Here is a 17,964-nt window from a genome sequence, read left to right as displayed (position 1 = left end):
CAAACGCCACCTGCGTGGTGTGGCACGTTGGCAGCGATGGGGACGGGTTCGTGCAGGCGGGCTCCACATCACAGCAGTGCAAGCTCCTGGGCAGGGCTTTGCAGGTTCTGCCACTGCAGGCTCAGGGCTCCTGAAGAGGGAAGCTGTGGCATTTCACAGAAGCACAGAATCATTTCAGTTGGCATTTCACGGAATCACGTAGGTTGGAAAGGCCTCTGAAGATCATCCGGTCCAACCTTTCGCTTAGCGCTGCCAAGCCCACCATTAAACCGTGTCACCGAGCTCCGCACCTACGCGCTGCTTTTCAGTCGCCGGGCACGCCACCGTGTACAGGGTTGGGGCTTCGGAGGGGGGCTGCTGGGTTTGGGGGGTGAGCTGCTGGTTTGGGGGGGGCTGCTGGGTTTTGGGGGGGGGCTGCTGTTTTCGAGGGGGGCTGATGGTTTGGGGGGGGGGGGGGATGGTTTTTTTTGGGGGGGCTGCTGGTTTTGAAGGGGGGGGCTGTCCCCTCCCCGCGGCGGGCAGGGACACCCAGCGCTGCCGCAGGCCTCCTCCCCCCGCCCCGAGCCCCCGGCCGCCCCGGGCCGGCTCCTCCCGGGGGGGGGCGGTGCGGGCAGCGGCCCCGCCCGGCTCCGGCTCCGGCTCCGGAAGCGGGAGGCGCTGCCGGCGGAGCCGTTTCCTGCCCGGGACGCGGCGGAGCGGAGCGGAGCGGCTCGGAGCCATGACTCACCAGACCGGCATCCACGGTAAGCGGGGCCGCCGGCTCCCCGGGGGCCGCCGCCGCCCCCTCAGCGGGGCCCGCTGCGGGCCGCTCCGGGGCCGCCCCCCTTCCCACCCCCTCCCCGGGCCGCACCGCGGAGCGGCTCCGCCGAGCCCGGGCGGGAGCCCCCGGGGGCCGCGCCCCGAGCATCACGGGCCCGTTCCGGCCGCGGGCCCCGGCGGCCGGGGGTCCGCCCCCCGCGGGAGGCCGGTGCCGGCGGCACCGCGCGGAGCTGCCCGAAGCCGCGGGCGGGTTCCGCCGCCCGGGGATGATGGGGGGGGGGCCCGGGGGCGGCTCACGCAGCCCGGCCCTGCGGGGAGGCGGCTGGGGGAGCTCGGCCGATCCGCAGGCGCTGCCGGCGGCGGTGGCTTCGCGCATCCTTTTGTCTGGCTGCCGCTCGGTGAAAAAAGAGGCCGTAAGGCAGCTGGGCTCGGGCGCGAAGCCGCCTCCTGCTGTGGCAGCTCCGCGAGCAGGGCAGGCCCGCTTCCCCCCCGGCCGCTCGGCCCCGCAAAGCCTGGCCCCGAGGGTGCTGCCCGTTGTGAGGGGCCGGGACAGCCAAAACCAGCTGCCGAAGGGAAGGGGGGGAGCACGAGGGGGGACAGCGTCCTGCCGTGCCATCGCCCGCGTCTCTCCCACCTCAGCGCGGGAGGAGCGCGTTCAAACAAAGGGAAGGAAAGCACGGCAAAGAGGTGTCTCTGAAACTTTTACGTCGGATGGAGAAGGCCGATTTCTGGGAAAAAAAAAATAATAATAACTGGGGAGGGGCTCCAAGAGGCAGCGATGGCAGTTCGCGGATCTGTGAGTGCAGCTGGACGTGACGGTGCGCGTCTTCATGGCATTTCCCCCCTGCTCTCCGCCTGCCGGCTCGCTTGGCAGCGTTCATCAGGACCAGAGGTGCTGCATAATTGATGGGAGTGAATCAATATGCGAGCAGAGATGTGAGAGGTGCCGGCCCGAGCTGTGCCAGGTCAGGTGTGAACTTAGCACCGCTGCTCCCGGCAGGAGAACGGGCAGAGGCGTGCGTGGGCATCGCGGCGCCCTTCCTCATGGCAAATGTCTGTCTGCAAGCATGGTGAATTTACGGCTGCTGTTCCTTCGCAGCACCACCTCTCTCTCTCCTTGTGCACGTTGCCTTTGCTTGAGGACAGTCAGGAGCATCCTTCCCCTTCAGATGCTCTTGGAGCATCCACTGAGGCGCTAGGGGTGGTGCTGAGGCGCTTCTCCTGCTTTGCCTGGGAGTGCTGGTAGCTGACAACAGTTGGGTCCAGACTCATTGCCTCTAGTTTAAGCCCTCTGCTGAGATGTCGAAGTCCAGGATCTGCTTAAATGTTCACTCTATTGTAAAAATAAAACCAGAAATAAATCAGCGGGATGGACCCCAGCATCCAGCCGAGCTCTTGGTGCACCCAGAGCTCTCTGCTGGGGCTTGGTGTGGGTGAGGCGTGTTGCTTGCCCCGTGCCCCTGCTGCTCGGCCCCGTGGCCGCTCACTGATGCCACCCGCCCCGGCGGGCTCTATGGGTGCCCTGGGGCTTGAAACAGAGCTGGAAGAGAGGTGCCGGCCCTGCGAAGCTGCTGAGCTGCTCTCGGGGAGCGCCAACCTTTGCCAGCCTCGGGGCAGGGGGGCAGCAAGGTGGCCGCATCCCATTCCTGCAGCGCGGTGCTTGGAAAACCCTGCCGGGATTATCGGTTCGGATCATTGTTGTCTGTAGTTCGTAAGGTGCACTGTCAGCAGCTTTCTGGTGGAAAGGGGAAGGGACTGGTGCTCCCCACCGGGAGCCGCAGCCTGTGCAGGGTGAGATGGGCCTGGACGGCTCCACAGGCTCTGCCTCAGCAGCTGGGCTGGGTGTGGGGGGGTGCCCCCCGTACCGTGTTCCCTCCTTGGGGAGGAAACGGACGGACTTAAAACTTCCCTGCTCGTTCGGGGTTTTGGAGAGAGCAGCTTGCGTTGGGTGGTCTCAGTCCCGTGGCATCTTTGATGTCTTCCTGGGTGTGCAGGTCTCTGAGGCAATTTTGCTCACCTCCGATAACCGAACTGGTGTGCTGCTCTGGGATCAACATCAGCAGAAACAGGCAATGGTGATGCAGGCGGCCGTCCAGCGCTTTCTGCGGTGTTCCTCTTCGTTCTGCAGCTTTGTCCCTTCTCTTTGCCTTGGACAAAAGGGCCGATGGCTCTCCGAAGCCGCTCGCTGCCTGTGCTGTGCGCCCTGTCCTCCAGGCAAAGCAGTTTTCTCGCTGCCTGAAGCTGCTGGGCGAGCGCCTGCGATGCAGAGCTGGGTCAGAGGCAGTCGGCGCATCGGGGAACCCCACAAATGGTCTGGGTGTCTTTTGGTCTTCCCTGCCCTGGCACAGCGGTCGAATTAACTCCTTCCCTTGGCAGCAAGCTGACTCACTCTCAGATGAGAACTAGCAATCCCACTGCTGCTTTCTTCTCCTCTGCTGAGCGTCTGAGCTCTGTTGTTTGCCAAGGAGGAGGGATTTTCCAGCTCTTCCCAGTTTCACAGGCCTCGTTATGAATTTTTTGGGGTATGCATTGCTTGTTTTTGTTTTTGTTTTTGTTTTTTTTTCCCTCTCCCATTTACAGGAAGGCATCTGCCACCCGGGGGAACTAGGATGGCACACCCCAGTCAGCCTGGGGGGGCTGGAGGTGGTGCAGGAGCTGTAGCCATGGGGCAGGTGGAGCTGTGGGGCACCCCCAGCAACAGGCGGAGGTGGGCATGAGGTTTCCTCCTGTCCTCAGCTTGTGGCTGACGTCAGTGCCACCAGTCTGCCTCCAGTTGCTCCGTAGGAATAAAAGCTTTGTTTGCTGCATTCTGGACGCCTCCAGCGTCAGAGCATCCAGCGGGCACCTGAGGAAGACGTTGTGGATAATCGACCCAGCTCCATCTGTGAGCCCAGCTTTCAGTGGTAGCTCAAAAGCAAGAGTTTGATGTAAGTGGCACAGGGGAGGGCCGGGCCTGAATGCCTCAGAAACTCGAGTGACCTCCTTTTCCCTGCACAGCTGGCAGCAAGAAGCAGGCACGCCACGGGATGTGGGGAGGGAGGAGCATCACCGCTTTGTGTGTGCCGACTTTTTGGGAAAAAATATTTGGTCCTGGGGAGAGGGAGGCGATAGCGGCGCCTGCTCGGGTTGCAGGAACACGAGGGTGAAGAGTTTGGGGTGTTCGTCAGGGCTCAGCCTCTTGCCTCTGCATTAAAGGCTAATTTTTGAGGTATCTGTGGCACCTCTCTCAAAGGTGCTGATGAGAAAACTGGGCTGCCACGGAGACTGCCCGGCTGGGGAGATGCCATAGAACAGAGCAGCTCAGCTGGCAGGGACCTTCGGAGATTATCCCCTCCGACTGCCTGACCGCTTCAGGGCTAACCAAAAGTTAAAGCATATTATTGCGGGCATTAGGAAGCTGGCAAGGGTTGCTGAGGGTTTCTTGTGACTGGAAACCTGCTTTTTAGCTACTACGAGGATTTACTGGGTAGTTTTGCTGTCTCTTCTGCCCGGAGCTGTGATAGATGGGGACAGCACTCTCTGTCCTGGCAGGACTGGCTGTTGTGCTGTAATAAGGAGGTGCTGAACCAAGGCTTTGGCATGGGTGGGAAGTTACCCACTGTTTTTTGGTTACCTCTGGGTGCTCTTTCTTAACCTCCATCCAGAGAGAAAAAGTTACTTCGGGGTGATTTTTTTTTTTCATCTGAAAAGAAAAAAAAATCAGTTTCGTAGTTTCTGTGGGAGACTGCAAATGCCTGTGTTCCGTCAACCAAAAAAAAAAATAGAGTTTGGTTCCTGCTCTGCTTGGGGAGGGACAAGATGTGGGGCTGTAGGAGCGTGGGGATGACCTTCCCATGCCCACGTGTGGTGTCTACCACCTGCTTCTGTGTGTGTGGGGGAGGTAATTGTGAAACTGGAGAGCAAACGGGGAGCATAGGCGTATCTCCTATCCTGCTTTGTTTCCTAAATACGCTGAGCTCAGAGAGCTGGACCTTCCCTGGCCGTGTCCCCTCCCGGCCTGCCTGAAGCTGTGAGCAGACCCTGCAACACCGCACCTGGCAGGTGGTGGTGATGGTGTGGCTCCTGGGCTGTCCCCTGCCCATCCCCAGCAGGTCCCTCTGCCTGGCCACGCGGCCCTGGGGGGGCAGTGGCCCTGCAAGAGCTGCTGCGTCTGCTCGGAGGTGCAAAGACCACCTGCAAGAGCTTCCTGGCTCTTCAGTGAGAAGAAAGCCCAAGAAGGAAGAAGACGACTCCTCCTACTGCTTCCTTGGTCCCTTTGTCCTCCTGGCTGTGCTGGGCTGCCTGACTTTGGTGGTGGCTTTGGGGATGGGAGGTAACTCACTAACCAGGTGCATCCCACTGTACCTTCAGCGGACAGAGAGGAGGGGTGCGTGGTCCTTGATGGGAAGGTCGCTGGTGTGAACGTAGAGCTGGTGTGCGCCGGGAAGGAAGACGTTGCAGTGATGGGTTTGGCTAGGTGGTTCCCGTTATCTTGGTTCTGATGTTATGCTGTGCTTGCCCTGTGCCAGAAGCTGGATCCGGACTTGCATCTTGCAGCAGTTGTGGTTGTAGGTCTGCTCTGCAGCAGGCAGGGAGGAGCCGGGGTGATAAGGCTTCCACTGAGGTGCAGGAAGGGAAATGTCCCCGTTTCTGGCCTCCACACGGAGGAGAGGCCGTTGACCTGCTGCAAAGATGTCTTTGGGGAGCAGGTCCCCACTTGGCGGCAGCAGCAGCCGCTTTTTCTCGGCTGAGCACCTGCATTACTGGGTCTGAAGGCTGCCCCATTGCTTGGGGTGACGGCAGGTGGCATGCCAGGCGGGTGACAATCAGCAATGCCCCAGCTCCTGGCCTCACTGCGCTTCGCAGCAAAGGCCAGACAAATGCCCTAGGTATATGCTAAACGTGGAGCAAATGCCCCCATGGCTCAGAAAGCGCAGAGGGAAGCTCTCACCCCTGCAGAAGTTCCATTCAAGCTGTAATTTTGAGGATGTGTAAATAATTAATGCCCCTGAAAGCTGTGGAGAAGAGGAAGTCCCTTGGAAAGTGTGTGTCAGGAGTCTCTAAATGCAACGAGATCACTACCAGGCTCCTGACACCTGCTCCAGTGCTCCCAGTTGTGCCTTTGCTCTTGGGAGACTGGGAGAGAAGAGGAGCAGGGACCAGCAAGGCAATTCCAGGGGTGAGGCAGCAGCGTGCCTTGCTCTCGGCGGCTGCCAAATGGGTATTGCTGACCCCAGGGTGGGGAGGGGGAGGCCTGGCTCTGATCTGAAACTGGGAGATGCTGGAGTGGAGAGAAGATGGCTTCCCAGGGACACGCATGGAAAATTAGGTGCTGAGAGGCGAATGGCTTCACGGGAGTGAGCAAGTGGCTGGACGTCCCCAGACAGGATTTGCGATATGGCCAGGACTCATCCGCACGAAATCCTTCTGTGGAGCAGAGCCCAGCATCATGGAAAATTGGAACAAGCTTTCGTTGTGTCCTCTCTTGCTCAGAATGTTTTGCCCTTTCATTCTATTTTCTTCTGATGTCTGTAGCTTTTTTTTTTTTCCAGATAAAAGAGTACCTGCAAGGATAGGTAGATATATATATATATTTTATGGTGAGAAATAAAATCCTCTTAGTGCTTCAGCCAGCCAGCCAAGCCTATCAGTGTGAAAGCGCTCAGTAGCAAGCAGGGTGAGCAGGTGGTGCACGATGGAGTTAGGCTGGAATGGACTGAACAGGAGCCATTTTAGCAGCAGCAGCAGCAATCCTGTGCCTGTGGCCGTCGTGCACTTCCATGGGGCTGGCCTCCGTGCCACGCAGGGAACTGCGGGTGCTGTGCCCCTGGCTGGAGGGGCTGCGGCGCTGAAAGGGAAGCAGCTGCTTGGAGTTGCTTCAACTTGAGGATTATGTCTGGAGGATGAAAGATTGATGGCCGGAGGCTCGGGTTTCCTGTCAGGAGGACGAAGGGGACTCGACATATTCAGAGAGGCATCTGTTTCAGGGAGCATGTATTATTGATCCGGGAGCACTGAGCTGTCGTGCAGATGGGGGCGAGCGGGAGGGCTGAAGCGCGCAGAGCTTTCGGGTGAGCATCGAGCTCCGTCACCTCCATCCCTGGCGGGTCCGGTCCCCCGGGGCTCCCCCAGGTGCTGTGCAGGCAGCGGCTCTTCTAACACCATCACGTCCACGGGGGGAGGCCGGCCGGCATCACTCAGCGGTGCCTGTCCCTCATGGTTCGGGCTGCCGGTGATCCCGGGGAGAGGGAGCAGAGCGGTGGCGTGTCGCACCTTGGGCCTTGTTACAGCCCAGCTCTTCTCAGATAAGCTGTTTGGGGCTGTAAACGTTGGAAAGGATCGACTTTGGGCCCGGCTTGGGGTGGGGCCCAGCCTCTCAGCATTTTCAGCTGATGAAAGACATCAGGCCCAGCACTAAAATCTCCGCGGGACAGCCCCGTACCAGAGACGAGCAGCCCAGTCAGGCTGCGAGAGGCGCGTTTGCCGAGCAGGCCCAACGACGTGGCCGCTGCGCACGTCCAGCACGTTGTGCTGGCAGGTGAATGTTTCAGCACGTCGTGAATGCAATGTGGGCAGCTCATCCGCAGACGGGTGGGAGAGGGGAGGTGTTGCATGGCTCGGGCTGGCTGGAGGCAATTTCTGGGCTCACCGAAACACGAGGCCTGACGTATTGTCCCGTGTGGTGGGAGGTGCAGGGGGAGGCGCGGGCACTCGCACCACGCTTAGCCTTCTGCGGGGCTCCTGGTCAAAGTGGGCTCTCCGTGAGGAGGGTCCACGGCAGGGCTTTGTTGGAGAAAGACCGGAAGGTTTCTTCAGATGCCACTGAGCCTGCCCTGCCTCAAAGCAGCAGCATCCCTGGCCAGTTTCGGGAGGTCTTTCAGGCTGGGCAGGGGTGGAGGCATCATGGTTTGGTCACCATCCTTACGAGACTTCTCAAGTGCTGAGGTGGGACCTCAGATCGTGTGGCTGTTCGGGTTGAAAACCTGGTACAATTTGCTGCTCACTGTTTTTCTTCTCTCGGAGCTGACCAACCCCGGTTCCTTCAGGCTTGCCCTGCACTCTGCGCTCCCACAGCTGCCATCTGTTGGGCACTCGCGGTGTGCCTGTGCCTTTCTCCTTGCATGATGCCGAGCCTGGATGCGTTGTTCCTGCTGAGCCCGAAGCCTTGTCAGCACCAAATAACACGGCTGAGCTTGAGAGCCATGCTCTTGTTTGTGCCTTGGCGAATGACTTTGCCTGCAGTGACATGAAGCAATTAACCTGTGTCTGGCTTGCAACCCAGCGTAACCCTCTCTTCTCCGGAGTGGCTGGACCCTCCGTCTGTGCAGGTTGCTCTCCTACTGTGGTATTTTGCTTCCTATTGAGTTTCATCCTATTTCTTTTTTTCCAGCCTGTTTCTCCAATCTGCTGAGAGTACGGGGAATTCTCCTTGTCTTCCAGTGCACACTTGCACCTCCTCTAGCTTCCCAACTTTCATCTGCAGAAAACGCTATTACAGTTGCCAGAGCTGATCGTGGAAGTGTGGACTGTAACCGGACCCACAACAGATCCCCAGGAGTTCTTGCTTGATCCAGCCTTTAGTAACTTTCAGAGCGAGTTATCGGCACGGTTTTGTGCTGGTGCTGTAGGGGTTCACCAACACCACAGCTTTTGAAACTTCAAGACACATAGCAAGCTGCGATCCTCGAAGCCCCCTGCTTTTGCCTGGCCTGCAGGCTGGTGGCTCTGCTGGAAGAAGTTAGGTTGGTGTGATGCAAGTTGTCCTCAAGGGATCCCTGCTGGCTGCAGCCCAGCGTGTGTTTGTTTCGGGACTGATGGGTTGTTCCGGGGTTTTCCAGGAACCCCTGCTAAGCGGGTGAGTTTGCTTGCCCCTTCCCCTCCCTCCCCTTCTAAGGCAGGAGACGTGTGCAGCCTGCCCCATCTCAGCTCCGTTGCTCCTCCCTTCCCTGACTTGCAGCTCTGCAATCTGTGCAGCTCGCGAGCTCCAGCCAGCCGGAAAGCACCTGCCTCACCTGAGCGCTCTCTAAACCACCGTTCCCCATGGTCATGCCCTCTTTGCCGTGGGTATCAGCCAGGCTCGCTGCCTGCACGCCGTCGGCTCGCCCCAGCAGCCGCGTCACTGCGGGGATTGGTGCAGATCCTGGCTGACGTCGGGTGTGCTGGTGTGTGCCCAGCTTCTCCTTCCTCTCCTCCTCTCCCACCTTGTCTCGTTGTCACATGCTGATAGGGAAGCGTCAGGAGTAAAGCCAGTTCTTGTGATTTACCCTGACTGGCCTCTTCCCATCCCGAATGGGGAAGGTGCAGAGGTGTGAGCACAAACTGTGATTTCCCTGAGGAATTGCCCACAGTAAGGATCTTTTCTTGGCTTGCCTCCATACTCACCCACCTCCTGCCCCTCTGACCTCCTGTGGCTCCAGATGCCTTGCAGATGCTCTTGTTTGATTACATGCAGGGTTTTCAGCCCTCGAATTGCATCCGAGAGACTCCCCTGCTCTCTGTGTCACCCCACACCTTGGGGCAAAGGTGCTGCTCACCTCCATCTCCAGGGTAAAGCCTCTTCCCTTCGCCCTGCTTTTCTTCCAGAGCAGGATGTGGACTTTAATATTAATATTTCAGGCACGCAAGCTGTCTCATCAAGTCTGCTGTGCCAATTAAGTCATAATCATGCTGTAATGAAACAGTGGCTGAGTTCATGCCGAAAGCCTTCGCAGCTAGCTTGTTCCTTTTCCTCTTCCCTGGGTTTTGCTCTGTGTTGCAAGAGACAGAAGGGAATGCCAAAGACACCCCAGTGACTTTTTTTATTTAATGAAAATTACTTTTTTTTCAGCAGAATTAAAGAACAGAAATCTATTTTTTTTTTTTGAAGGTTCTGATGCTGTCTTCTCTGGAAAGTGCTCCTCCTCTTGGCAGACCTTGCGGTGCTTCCCGTTGGGCAGCAGGGTCCTCAGGAAGCGTGCATGCTTTTCTGTACCTGCTTAAATCCTTCTGTCTGTGCAGAAAGTGCCAGTGCCTGGTCTGTCAGTCCGATGGTTTTGGCCAGTCCCACCATTTCCGGGTGCAGGAGGGGTACACTTGCCCAGTCTCCTGGCTTTCCCGAGCCCTGCATGCCCTTGGTCTCTAGAAAGGGTGGGTCCGTCTGCAGGTATTTGCAAGCCTGTTAGCACCGCAGGGCTTTTGTCTCTCTTCTCAGCAGCTGATGCTGTAGGAATATCCAAGGCCAACGTTGTTATTCCCTGTTTTGGCAGTGCCGTGAGTGAAGCTTACTGCTTATTAGGACCTTTTGGCTCTTGTGCTACGTTTCCTGGGCGTATGAACATCTCTTTTTCTCCTCCTCTTCCGCCCTGGGAGAAACCTCTTGTATTTGCAACAACCGCAGATGCTGCCGGAAGGAAACAGCCTGTCTCAACAGGGAAAGGGCTAAAAATAACTGAGCCGCCTTGGGTGGTACTGGTGGGAGCGGGCTGAGCGGCGAGCTGCTGCTGGGAGAAGAGAAAGGTCTGAGCAGGCGTGCTGCAAACTGGGGGAGCTGCGTGCCTTGATGCTGACAGCGGGGAAAGAAAGGGTGGTTTTTCTAAAATGGTCCTGCTTGGGTGTAATCTCTGGGTTTCTGTGTGACCTCTGCTGTTTGCAGAACACCAGCCTGGGAGCTGGTTCCATTCGTGCCTTTTCTCTGCGCAGAAGAAGGGAAGGGAGAACCTCAAGATCTCTGACCGGGACGGTTCTTGAGCTGGTGAAGCAGATGCAGCTCAGATTTGTCACACGGGAGGGGGGAAAACCAGTCTGCACCAGCCACCCTGCTGGTGGCCCACACAAGGCATGGGGCTCCGTTGGATATCCCCTTTCGGTGCTGCTGCTGGGTCCAAGCATGGGTCCTGGTGCAGCCTAAGTGGGGTGTCTGCCTGGCGAGAAGCATCTCTTACTTTTGCATTGCTGGTTTCTGCGGTATTTCTATTGAGTGCTGGAGCTCTCTGCAGCTTTTAAGTCACAGGAATGGGATCTTCCAGCCAGGTTCCCCTGGAATCAACACCCTGACTGGGTACCCGTTCCTTTAAAATGGGTGCGCACAGAGCAAGGCTGGGGAAGAAGATGTGCACCAGCATGAAAGGGTCTGTTACATGGGGTGCATGGGTGGGAGGAGCGAGCAGGGACCCGGCTGGAGAGAAATGCAGAGTCTGGGTTGCACGTGGGAGCCTGATGGGGGCTGAAATGAGTGAGTGGCTCCAGGGGTCCTCAGGGAGCCTGAGGCTGTCAGGCAGCAAGGCAAATTTGGGCGCTGCCGACAGGCAGGTAAGAAGAAGCGCAGAAAATGAGTACTGTTTGCACTTCCACGTGCTGCCCTTGTGAGCCTCCTGGTGACAGGCAGCCATTGACTGCCTTAGCCTGGGTTCCAGGTGAGGTTCAAACCCTGCCGGTCCCAGCTCTCCAGGCAGGATCCCTGCAGACCTCCCGCTCTCTGGGGCAGAGAGATGCTCTGTCCCCTGGGGCTCTCCTCTCCAAGCTGCATCTCTTTGGCATTGCCTTTGCCCGAGGGCCTGCAGGTAGAATATCCCTGGTGGGGTGGGGAGATGTGTGCCCATGGTGCCTCCAGGTTGAGTAATGCCAACTGTGGGCTGTCACTTAGGTATCTGTCTGCTGCCAGAGCCTGATGGTCCCTTCTGATGGGACAACGAAGTTGTCTCTTCCCAGCGGTCAAGGGGGATAAGGAGGAGTGTGGCTCCACACCGAGTTTCCCAATAGCCTTGTAACCAAAGCCCTGCAGGCTCCGGAGCAAAATTTGCAGGGTGCCATCGCCTGCCGCCGCAGGTTTGCAAGCAGGGAGCGCCCTGAGGTTCTTTACCTGCTGGAGGATTTCAAACTGGTGTCTCTGGTTTGGACCCATCCTGGTGCGTGGCGTCAGAGCTCAGCAGCATCCCCGCTGCGCATCGTGAGCCCCGGACGTCAGAGCTCTGCCTGTTGTGACATCTTCCAGCCACCCTGTATGCAAACCTCGCAGCTCTGTAAAGTTAATAAACTTGTCACTTGAGCTCTGCCCGCCTGCACCGGCCAAGCCATCATCTAAATTTGGGTGATTATGTTCACCCAGGCCAAGTATCAAGTTATCTGGATCACATGTGCTCCCAGCTGCTATTTAACTCTGAAGCCTCAGGGAGACGCAGCACTTTACTTCCACTGATGAGGCCAGCTGTTTGGATTTTGTAGTATTATTTTTATTAAAACTCTTTTGGCACCAGTGATTTTTTTTTTTTAATTTTTTATTATTTTCAATTTCTCTCCTGCCAAGTTGCCTGTCCCCACAACCCATCAACGAGCAGCGCCTGCTTTGCCTGTTAAATCTGATCACAATGTTTCTGGTTCTTTCAGCCACCACGGAGTTAAGGGACTTTTTTGCCAGAGCCCGAAATGGTTCGGTTCGGCTCATCAAGGTCGTCATTGAGGACGGTAAGCCCCATTTTTAAGTGCTTTGATTCACACTATACCAGCTCTGTAGTTCGCCTCTCCTCCTCTCTTTCCTCTTTGTCACCGTGGTCAAACGTGCCAGAGAAGAGCTTGCGTTTCTGGAAACACCGTACAAAATCCTGCCGGGGCTTCCTGGCACACAGCAGACTGCTGCGGGGTTGGGGTGAAATACAAGCATAAAATTCATGTGAGCTGGTGAGCGAGCTCTTGGCAGCGACAGCCTTAGAGCCTCTGCCAGAGCGGCTTTGCTGTGCTACCGTAGCTTGGGAAAAGCAGTGCCTTTGCTTTCCGCTGACTTTGGACCAGCTCTTCTCAATGCTGGTGCCTTCTCTTGCTAAAGGGAGGCGGTGCTGGGTGCTGGGCAGCTTTGAGTGAGGCGTGTTGTTTTGGGGAGCCCAGCGAGAGGCTGCTGTGCTGGCACAAACACAGGAGAAGGGGGTGGCAGCCTCCCAGAGCAGTGGAGCAGCCCATGCCCCTTGCAGTGAGGGAGAGGGTCCAAGGATGTTCAGGAGCAATGTGCAGCCTGTCCCACGGCTGTCTGTCCTATTTGGATGTGGCATCCCGAACCAGGCAAGCAGATGCCTTGCCCCAGGTGCAAGCAGAAGTGGGCAGGAGGCTGCGCTTGGCCCTGTTTGCAGGCTCTCTGCAGCTCTTTAGAACAGCTGCGGGGGCTCTTCAGTGCCCCCAGTTCCAGCGTCTGCTCTGTTCTGCCGCCGCTGTGCTGCGTGTAGCCCAGTTTGCAGGCTGTGGGCTGGCACCAGCCTGCTTGCCTGTGGCCCAGCAAAAGGTGACTTTGGCCTCAATATTGATCAAATAAGCAAGCGGAACTAATGCACTGATTTAGCATCCCAGCAGGGAACCTCCGCGGTGTAGGTTTTCTGTAGCCTCAGCCTGGTGCGATTACATATGGATGCCTTGTGTCGCGGTGAACGCACCGAGGTTACTGCCCTGCTGAGCTGCTGTCACTGGTCACAGCTGGGCCATCAGGCCCAAGGTGGCATCAGCCAGTCTGGAGCTCAGCAGCCGACTTCACGTCCGTACCCTGCCTTCTTCTGGTGCCTCAGCACTGCGCTGGGGGATGTCCCACGCCCATGTCCAGCTCTCTGTGTCTGGCTGAATGTTAGGAGCTGGAGTAAAACAAGCAAGACCCCACTGACTGCAGATGTGCAATTTGTGCTTCAGCCTGGAGCTGGATGGTGCTCAGGGAGCAGCCCTCAGAGGGTCTGGGAGGTGCAGAGCCCCTCCTGGGAGAGGGATGTGGCCTGGGCTTGGAGCACGGGGGACATGGCGGCAGTGCCACCGCAGAGTTCGCCGGTGTTGGCTCTGTCCTCAGCACGATTACTCCTTCCCTGCGTGCTGGGATGCTACGTCTGCTTCATCGATGGGAGCCAGGAGCATCTTCAACAATTTTGCTCTCTTGTCACCATTTGCTTTTAAAAAGCGTGAACCAGGGTCCTGTTAGGATAAATCACAGAAGCCCAGCCTGTAGTTAGAGTGCGAGGCCTCGTGCTGTTGGCTTTGGGTTGTGGCTGACGACAGCAGCAAGGACGACTTTTTACCATCAATGGAAACCACGTCCCACCAGCCCTGCTCTGGCTGAATGGGCTATATTTATCTGCGTGATGTGTCATTGTCAGCAGCTGCCTTGTACGCCAGCCTTGCCTGGCGGTGAGCAGGAGAGCTGGGAGTACCTCAGTGCCTGAGGGGCTCGGTCTGCTGGGGGCAAGTCAGCGGTGGCCCCACCAGCCTGGCTCGGGGACCCTTGGGACGAGTCGCTTAGCCCCTCCGTGCCACCGCTCCGCTCTGTAACCTCGATGCAAGAGGAGCCTCCTGCTCTGCTCGTGGGTGCAGAGGACCCTCTGCCCTGCAGGGCAGGGCTGCAGGGGATTTGGGGCGCTTCGGTGCATCAGGAGTGGGTGCAGAGAGACCTGAGCGAGGACCCGACGGCCGTGCAAGCTGGACGTGCTGAACACCCGCAGAGCAGTGACGCTTCCTTAGCGTCATCTCGGGCCGTCGCTGTGAGCTCAGCTCCGTGCCGAGGCTCAGCAATGTTTTCCTGGCCTGAGAGTGACTTGTGGTCCAAAACATTTTTAAATGATGGGGGAAATCTGCTCTAGTCACTCCGCGGTGTCCATGGGTTTCTTCACATGCTTTGCTGGGTCCTGCCCCAGCAGGTTTCTGGTTCTTTGCACAAAAGTGGCGCTGTGCGGTAGTCTTGCGGCTGCCTGTCTCCTGTGATGTCCCCGTGGGGACCGATGCTTTGCACGGGCATTTCAGAGCAAAGCTGCCTGCGTACAGCTGGGTGCTGGGCACCTCTCGAGGGTCAGCAGTGCTCCCAGGGTGCTGCAGAAAGAGGTGGCAACAGTCTCCATCACTACCAGTGACGGTTTGGTGAAGCGCTGCAGCTTTTAGTTTCCCTTTTCTGACGCTTTCCAAGCTAATGGGAACGCCAGCCGTGGGAGGCTGCTGCAGCGTTTGCCTTTGCTGCAGGGGCTAGGGAGGAAAATTTGCCCTGAAGGGATCAAGCTGAGCTGCAGAGAGTCAGTGGGAGGAAGCAGAATAAGTCGCAGAGCAAACGAGGGAGGCTGAAAAGGGCGATGCTGCAGATGGTCCTGTGGAGGGTGCTCTCTGGGGATGGTGGGCACTTGGGATTTGATCCACAACTCTCCCCTTCTTCAGCAGTAACAGAGGCGCTCGCAGCTCTCCATCACTCGCTGCTCGTGGCTGCTCAGAGCTCCTGCCCACGCCGGCTTTGAGGAGAGGTGATACAATTCAGGAAGTCCTGCTGGCTCTGCAGAGAGAAGTCACAAGTGCAAACACACTTCTGTTCTTTTTTTTTTTTTTTAATTTCTAAATAAGTTCCGTGTTTCCCAGAATCTGCCGACTAAGACAATCCTTGCAGCTATTCAGCTCCACTTTGCAGGGCTGGAGGTGGGTGCCGATGCTGGCACTGGTATGGCATTTTGGGCATTTTCTGCCTAAGGAACACCTGGATGCTGCTGGCTCTTGAGGACCCTGCTGGGTCTGGCTCAAACGCAGCCCAATTCACCTGCAGTGAATTTATTGGGCCTGACTGCCTCGTGCATAAGATGCTGGGACACCTAGCAGATGGGAGTAGTTAGGAGCTGCCAGTAGGTTTGGCCAGGTGAAATTTATTGTGGTCTCTGGGAGCCTAGGTCTTGGGGCTTTGCAAAAAGCCATGTCCTTTTGCATGTCTGCTTTGTGGTTTTTAAGGGTACATTGAGGTTTTTATGCTTTTTTGTCCTTGCTTTCTCCAAACAGGTGGTTTTGTTGAAGATAAAGTATTTTCAGTACCCTTTTCTGTGCTGAAAAGTGCAGGCTGGGGATGGCAACTCTGTGGAGCAGCGCTGGCAGAGCAGCTCTAGGCAAGCTGCTAACTGTCCTGCAGCTCGAGGCCCCTTTTCTTTCCTGCAAATTGGATGGGGGAACATTTGCTAAAAACAGCTCTCGGGTTTAGGGTGCCCTGCAACCCAGGAGCAGACCCACGATGAGTGCGAAACCTCACTGCTGCGCTTCAGGCACGCAGAAACGTGCTGTTCCTGCCTTATCAGAGCTCTTGTGAGTAGGCTTTGGAGAGAGCAGACAGAAGCTGGCTCCCTCCTGGGAAAGCTGTCTTGGTGGAGGAGTTGGCTCCGAGGTGGTGGGACCACATCTGCTGCGAGTGTTTTGAGTTGCACTAGTGTTTGTTCTTGTCATTACACCCATGAAGGCCCTTGCCAGTAGCACCTGGCCCTCAAATCATCACAGCTGTACAGGGCGGTGTTTTGGAGGGAGGGGGGGGAAACTGCTGCCTGGAGGGAAGCACCCCTGGCTGACGGTACTGCAGGGTGGGAGTAAGTTACCCCAGGCCTGGAGTGGCAAAGCCTTTATTCTCTGCTTTGATTCTCTCAGATGTTTCTTTGTGTGTTTGTTTTATGATGCCTGTGCTGACGTTTAAGTCCCAGCACCGCACTGTCCAGCTTGCTGTCCTCTCGTTTGCTGCTTCCAGCCCCATCGATGCTTGCGTAGCAGGGAAAAAATACTCTCCGGACACTTGAGATGCTACCATGTGCGTGAAATATGTAGGTCACTTCCAGAGACTTGGGCTGTCCTGGCAGCACAGCCTGCTGCAGGGGGGCACAGTGGGGACCCCAAGCTCCTTTTCCCCCAGAGCAGGGGTTTTGACACATCTTAGGTTACAGGGCCTCTGGTAAGAGCAACTTTGGCTCAGCTTTGGCTCATCTTCCCGGCTTGCTTGGCTTTTGCTATGGGCATTTTTATTTTTCTCAGCACTCAAAATCTGCCCTGACGTGGTTCCTTGTGAGGTCCTCACCAAGCCCAGCTGAAGACAGAGGAGGAATGTACACGTGTGCATGCTCCAACACCTTGATCTGGTTCTCCGCAGAACGGGGTCGTTCTCAGCGCTGGAGTTGCGGCGAGCCCTGGCCGAGCTGTTCTGCAGCCCTGGAGGTGAGCTAAGCCTGGCCTTTGCATAACGCTGTCTTTTCTTCCTTCTCCTTCCAGAGCAGCTCGTTCTGGGAGCGCACAAAGAGCTGTCCCGGCGCTGGGACATGGACTACGATGCCTTCGTGCTGCCCTTGTTGGATGAGCAGCAGCCGTGCTATGTGCTATATCGCCTGGACAGCCAGAATGCCCAGGGCTACGAGTGGCTCTTCATCTCCTGGTCCCCTGACAACTCCCCGGTAAGCTTCGCTCTCTGGTCACCTGTGCGCGAGGATTTGTGGCACTGACTTGTCTGGGAGCAGAGGGCAGCGAAGGCACGGCTGGGGGTGAGGAGTGAAGGAGGCGTGAGCCAAGGCAGCTGACTTTGCGCTGAGCCTGAGGAGGAACATTCGCGCCCTCCATCGCTGCGCCTCAGCTGAAGAGAAGTAGAGACCACGCAGATTGCTTTTGGGGACGGGAGTATTTCTTAAGACAGCAGTGTGTGCAAGATCGCCTCCTTGTCCTTGCGGCGCTGTGTGACGATGCAGCTGGGCCCGGGGAGCTGTAGGCGCCCTGCCGGGAAGGGGACGCCTCTGCCCTGGCCAAAAGCACCACTAGGAAGGGCTGGCTCGTGGGGCAGGCCCTGGCACCAAGTCCTCGACACGAGACCTGATGTGCCGGAGCTCATGGCCCACCTCCGGGCCCTCGCCTCCCCAGCCCAAGCTCTTGGCTGTGCCTTGGAACTGGGCTGTCCCAAAAACCACCCTTAAATGGGCCGTGGATGGCCGCTTCCCTCCGAGGTGCAGAACTGTAGGGCAGCAACGACACCTGCTGGCTCTTGGGCTGTTGTTGGTGTTTTTGCAGCGTGCGGCGGTGTCCCTAGGGCATCTCACGGTCTGGAAGCTACCATGAGAGAGAGTTTGCTTGTTTTACCCTTGTCAGGAAGGTGACACCTTAAGGCAGCATCGGAGAGACGGTGCAAAAAGGACCAAGTTGCATTTGATGCTAATGTAGGGTATTTCAGAAGTATGGTTTATCATTTGGAAAACGCTGTTTTGCTGAGCACATCTCCCTAATGGGCTTCCAGCAAGCACAAAATTGTCCTGCTGCGTTGACAGCCACTGTCATCGGGTGGGTATTCGACAAAACGTGGAGGGGCTCGTTGCAGAGGAACTGGGGAGCGCTTGCAAATGTTCTCCCCTGAGCAGGGTTTTGCAGGAGAAGTGCTGGTGGATGGAGTCAGCGTTTTTCTTTGTCAGCAGGAAGTTTTCATTCGAAATGTGTGTTCCCTTATGTCAGCCCAGCAACAACAAAACCAAACCCCTC

General features: G+C 57.2%; 1 protein-coding gene across 3 annotated transcripts in view; it reads left to right on the top strand.

The window, feature by feature from the left end:
- The first annotated feature begins 588 nt into the window (after positions 1-588).
- Positions 589-17,964, top strand: part of TWF2 (twinfilin actin binding protein 2) — a 35,070-nt gene continuing 17,694 nt past the window's right edge. Inside the window, exons 1-4 of one of the 3 annotated variants that reach the window (XM_067003439.1) lie at positions 620-743; positions 8,129-8,593; positions 12,100-12,177; positions 16,720-16,898. In XM_067003439.1, the coding sequence (XP_066859540.1) occupies positions 16,767-16,898 (132 nt within the window). In that variant the 5' untranslated portion in view covers positions 620-743; positions 8,129-8,593; positions 12,100-12,177; positions 16,720-16,766. Of the gene's footprint in view, positions 744-8,128; positions 8,594-12,099; positions 12,178-16,719; positions 16,899-17,964 lie in introns of all 3 variants that reach the window. The other 2 variants (XM_067003437.1, XM_067003438.1) reach the window with 2 other exon arrangements.

The sequence above is a fragment of the Anser cygnoides genome, chromosome 10 (assembly GCF_040182565.1).
Source record: "Anser cygnoides isolate HZ-2024a breed goose chromosome 10, Taihu_goose_T2T_genome, whole genome shotgun sequence".
In the NCBI taxonomy this organism is placed as follows: Eukaryota; Metazoa; Chordata; class Aves; order Anseriformes; family Anatidae; genus Anser; species Anser cygnoides.
This window is presented reverse-complemented; position numbering and strand designations above follow the sequence as displayed.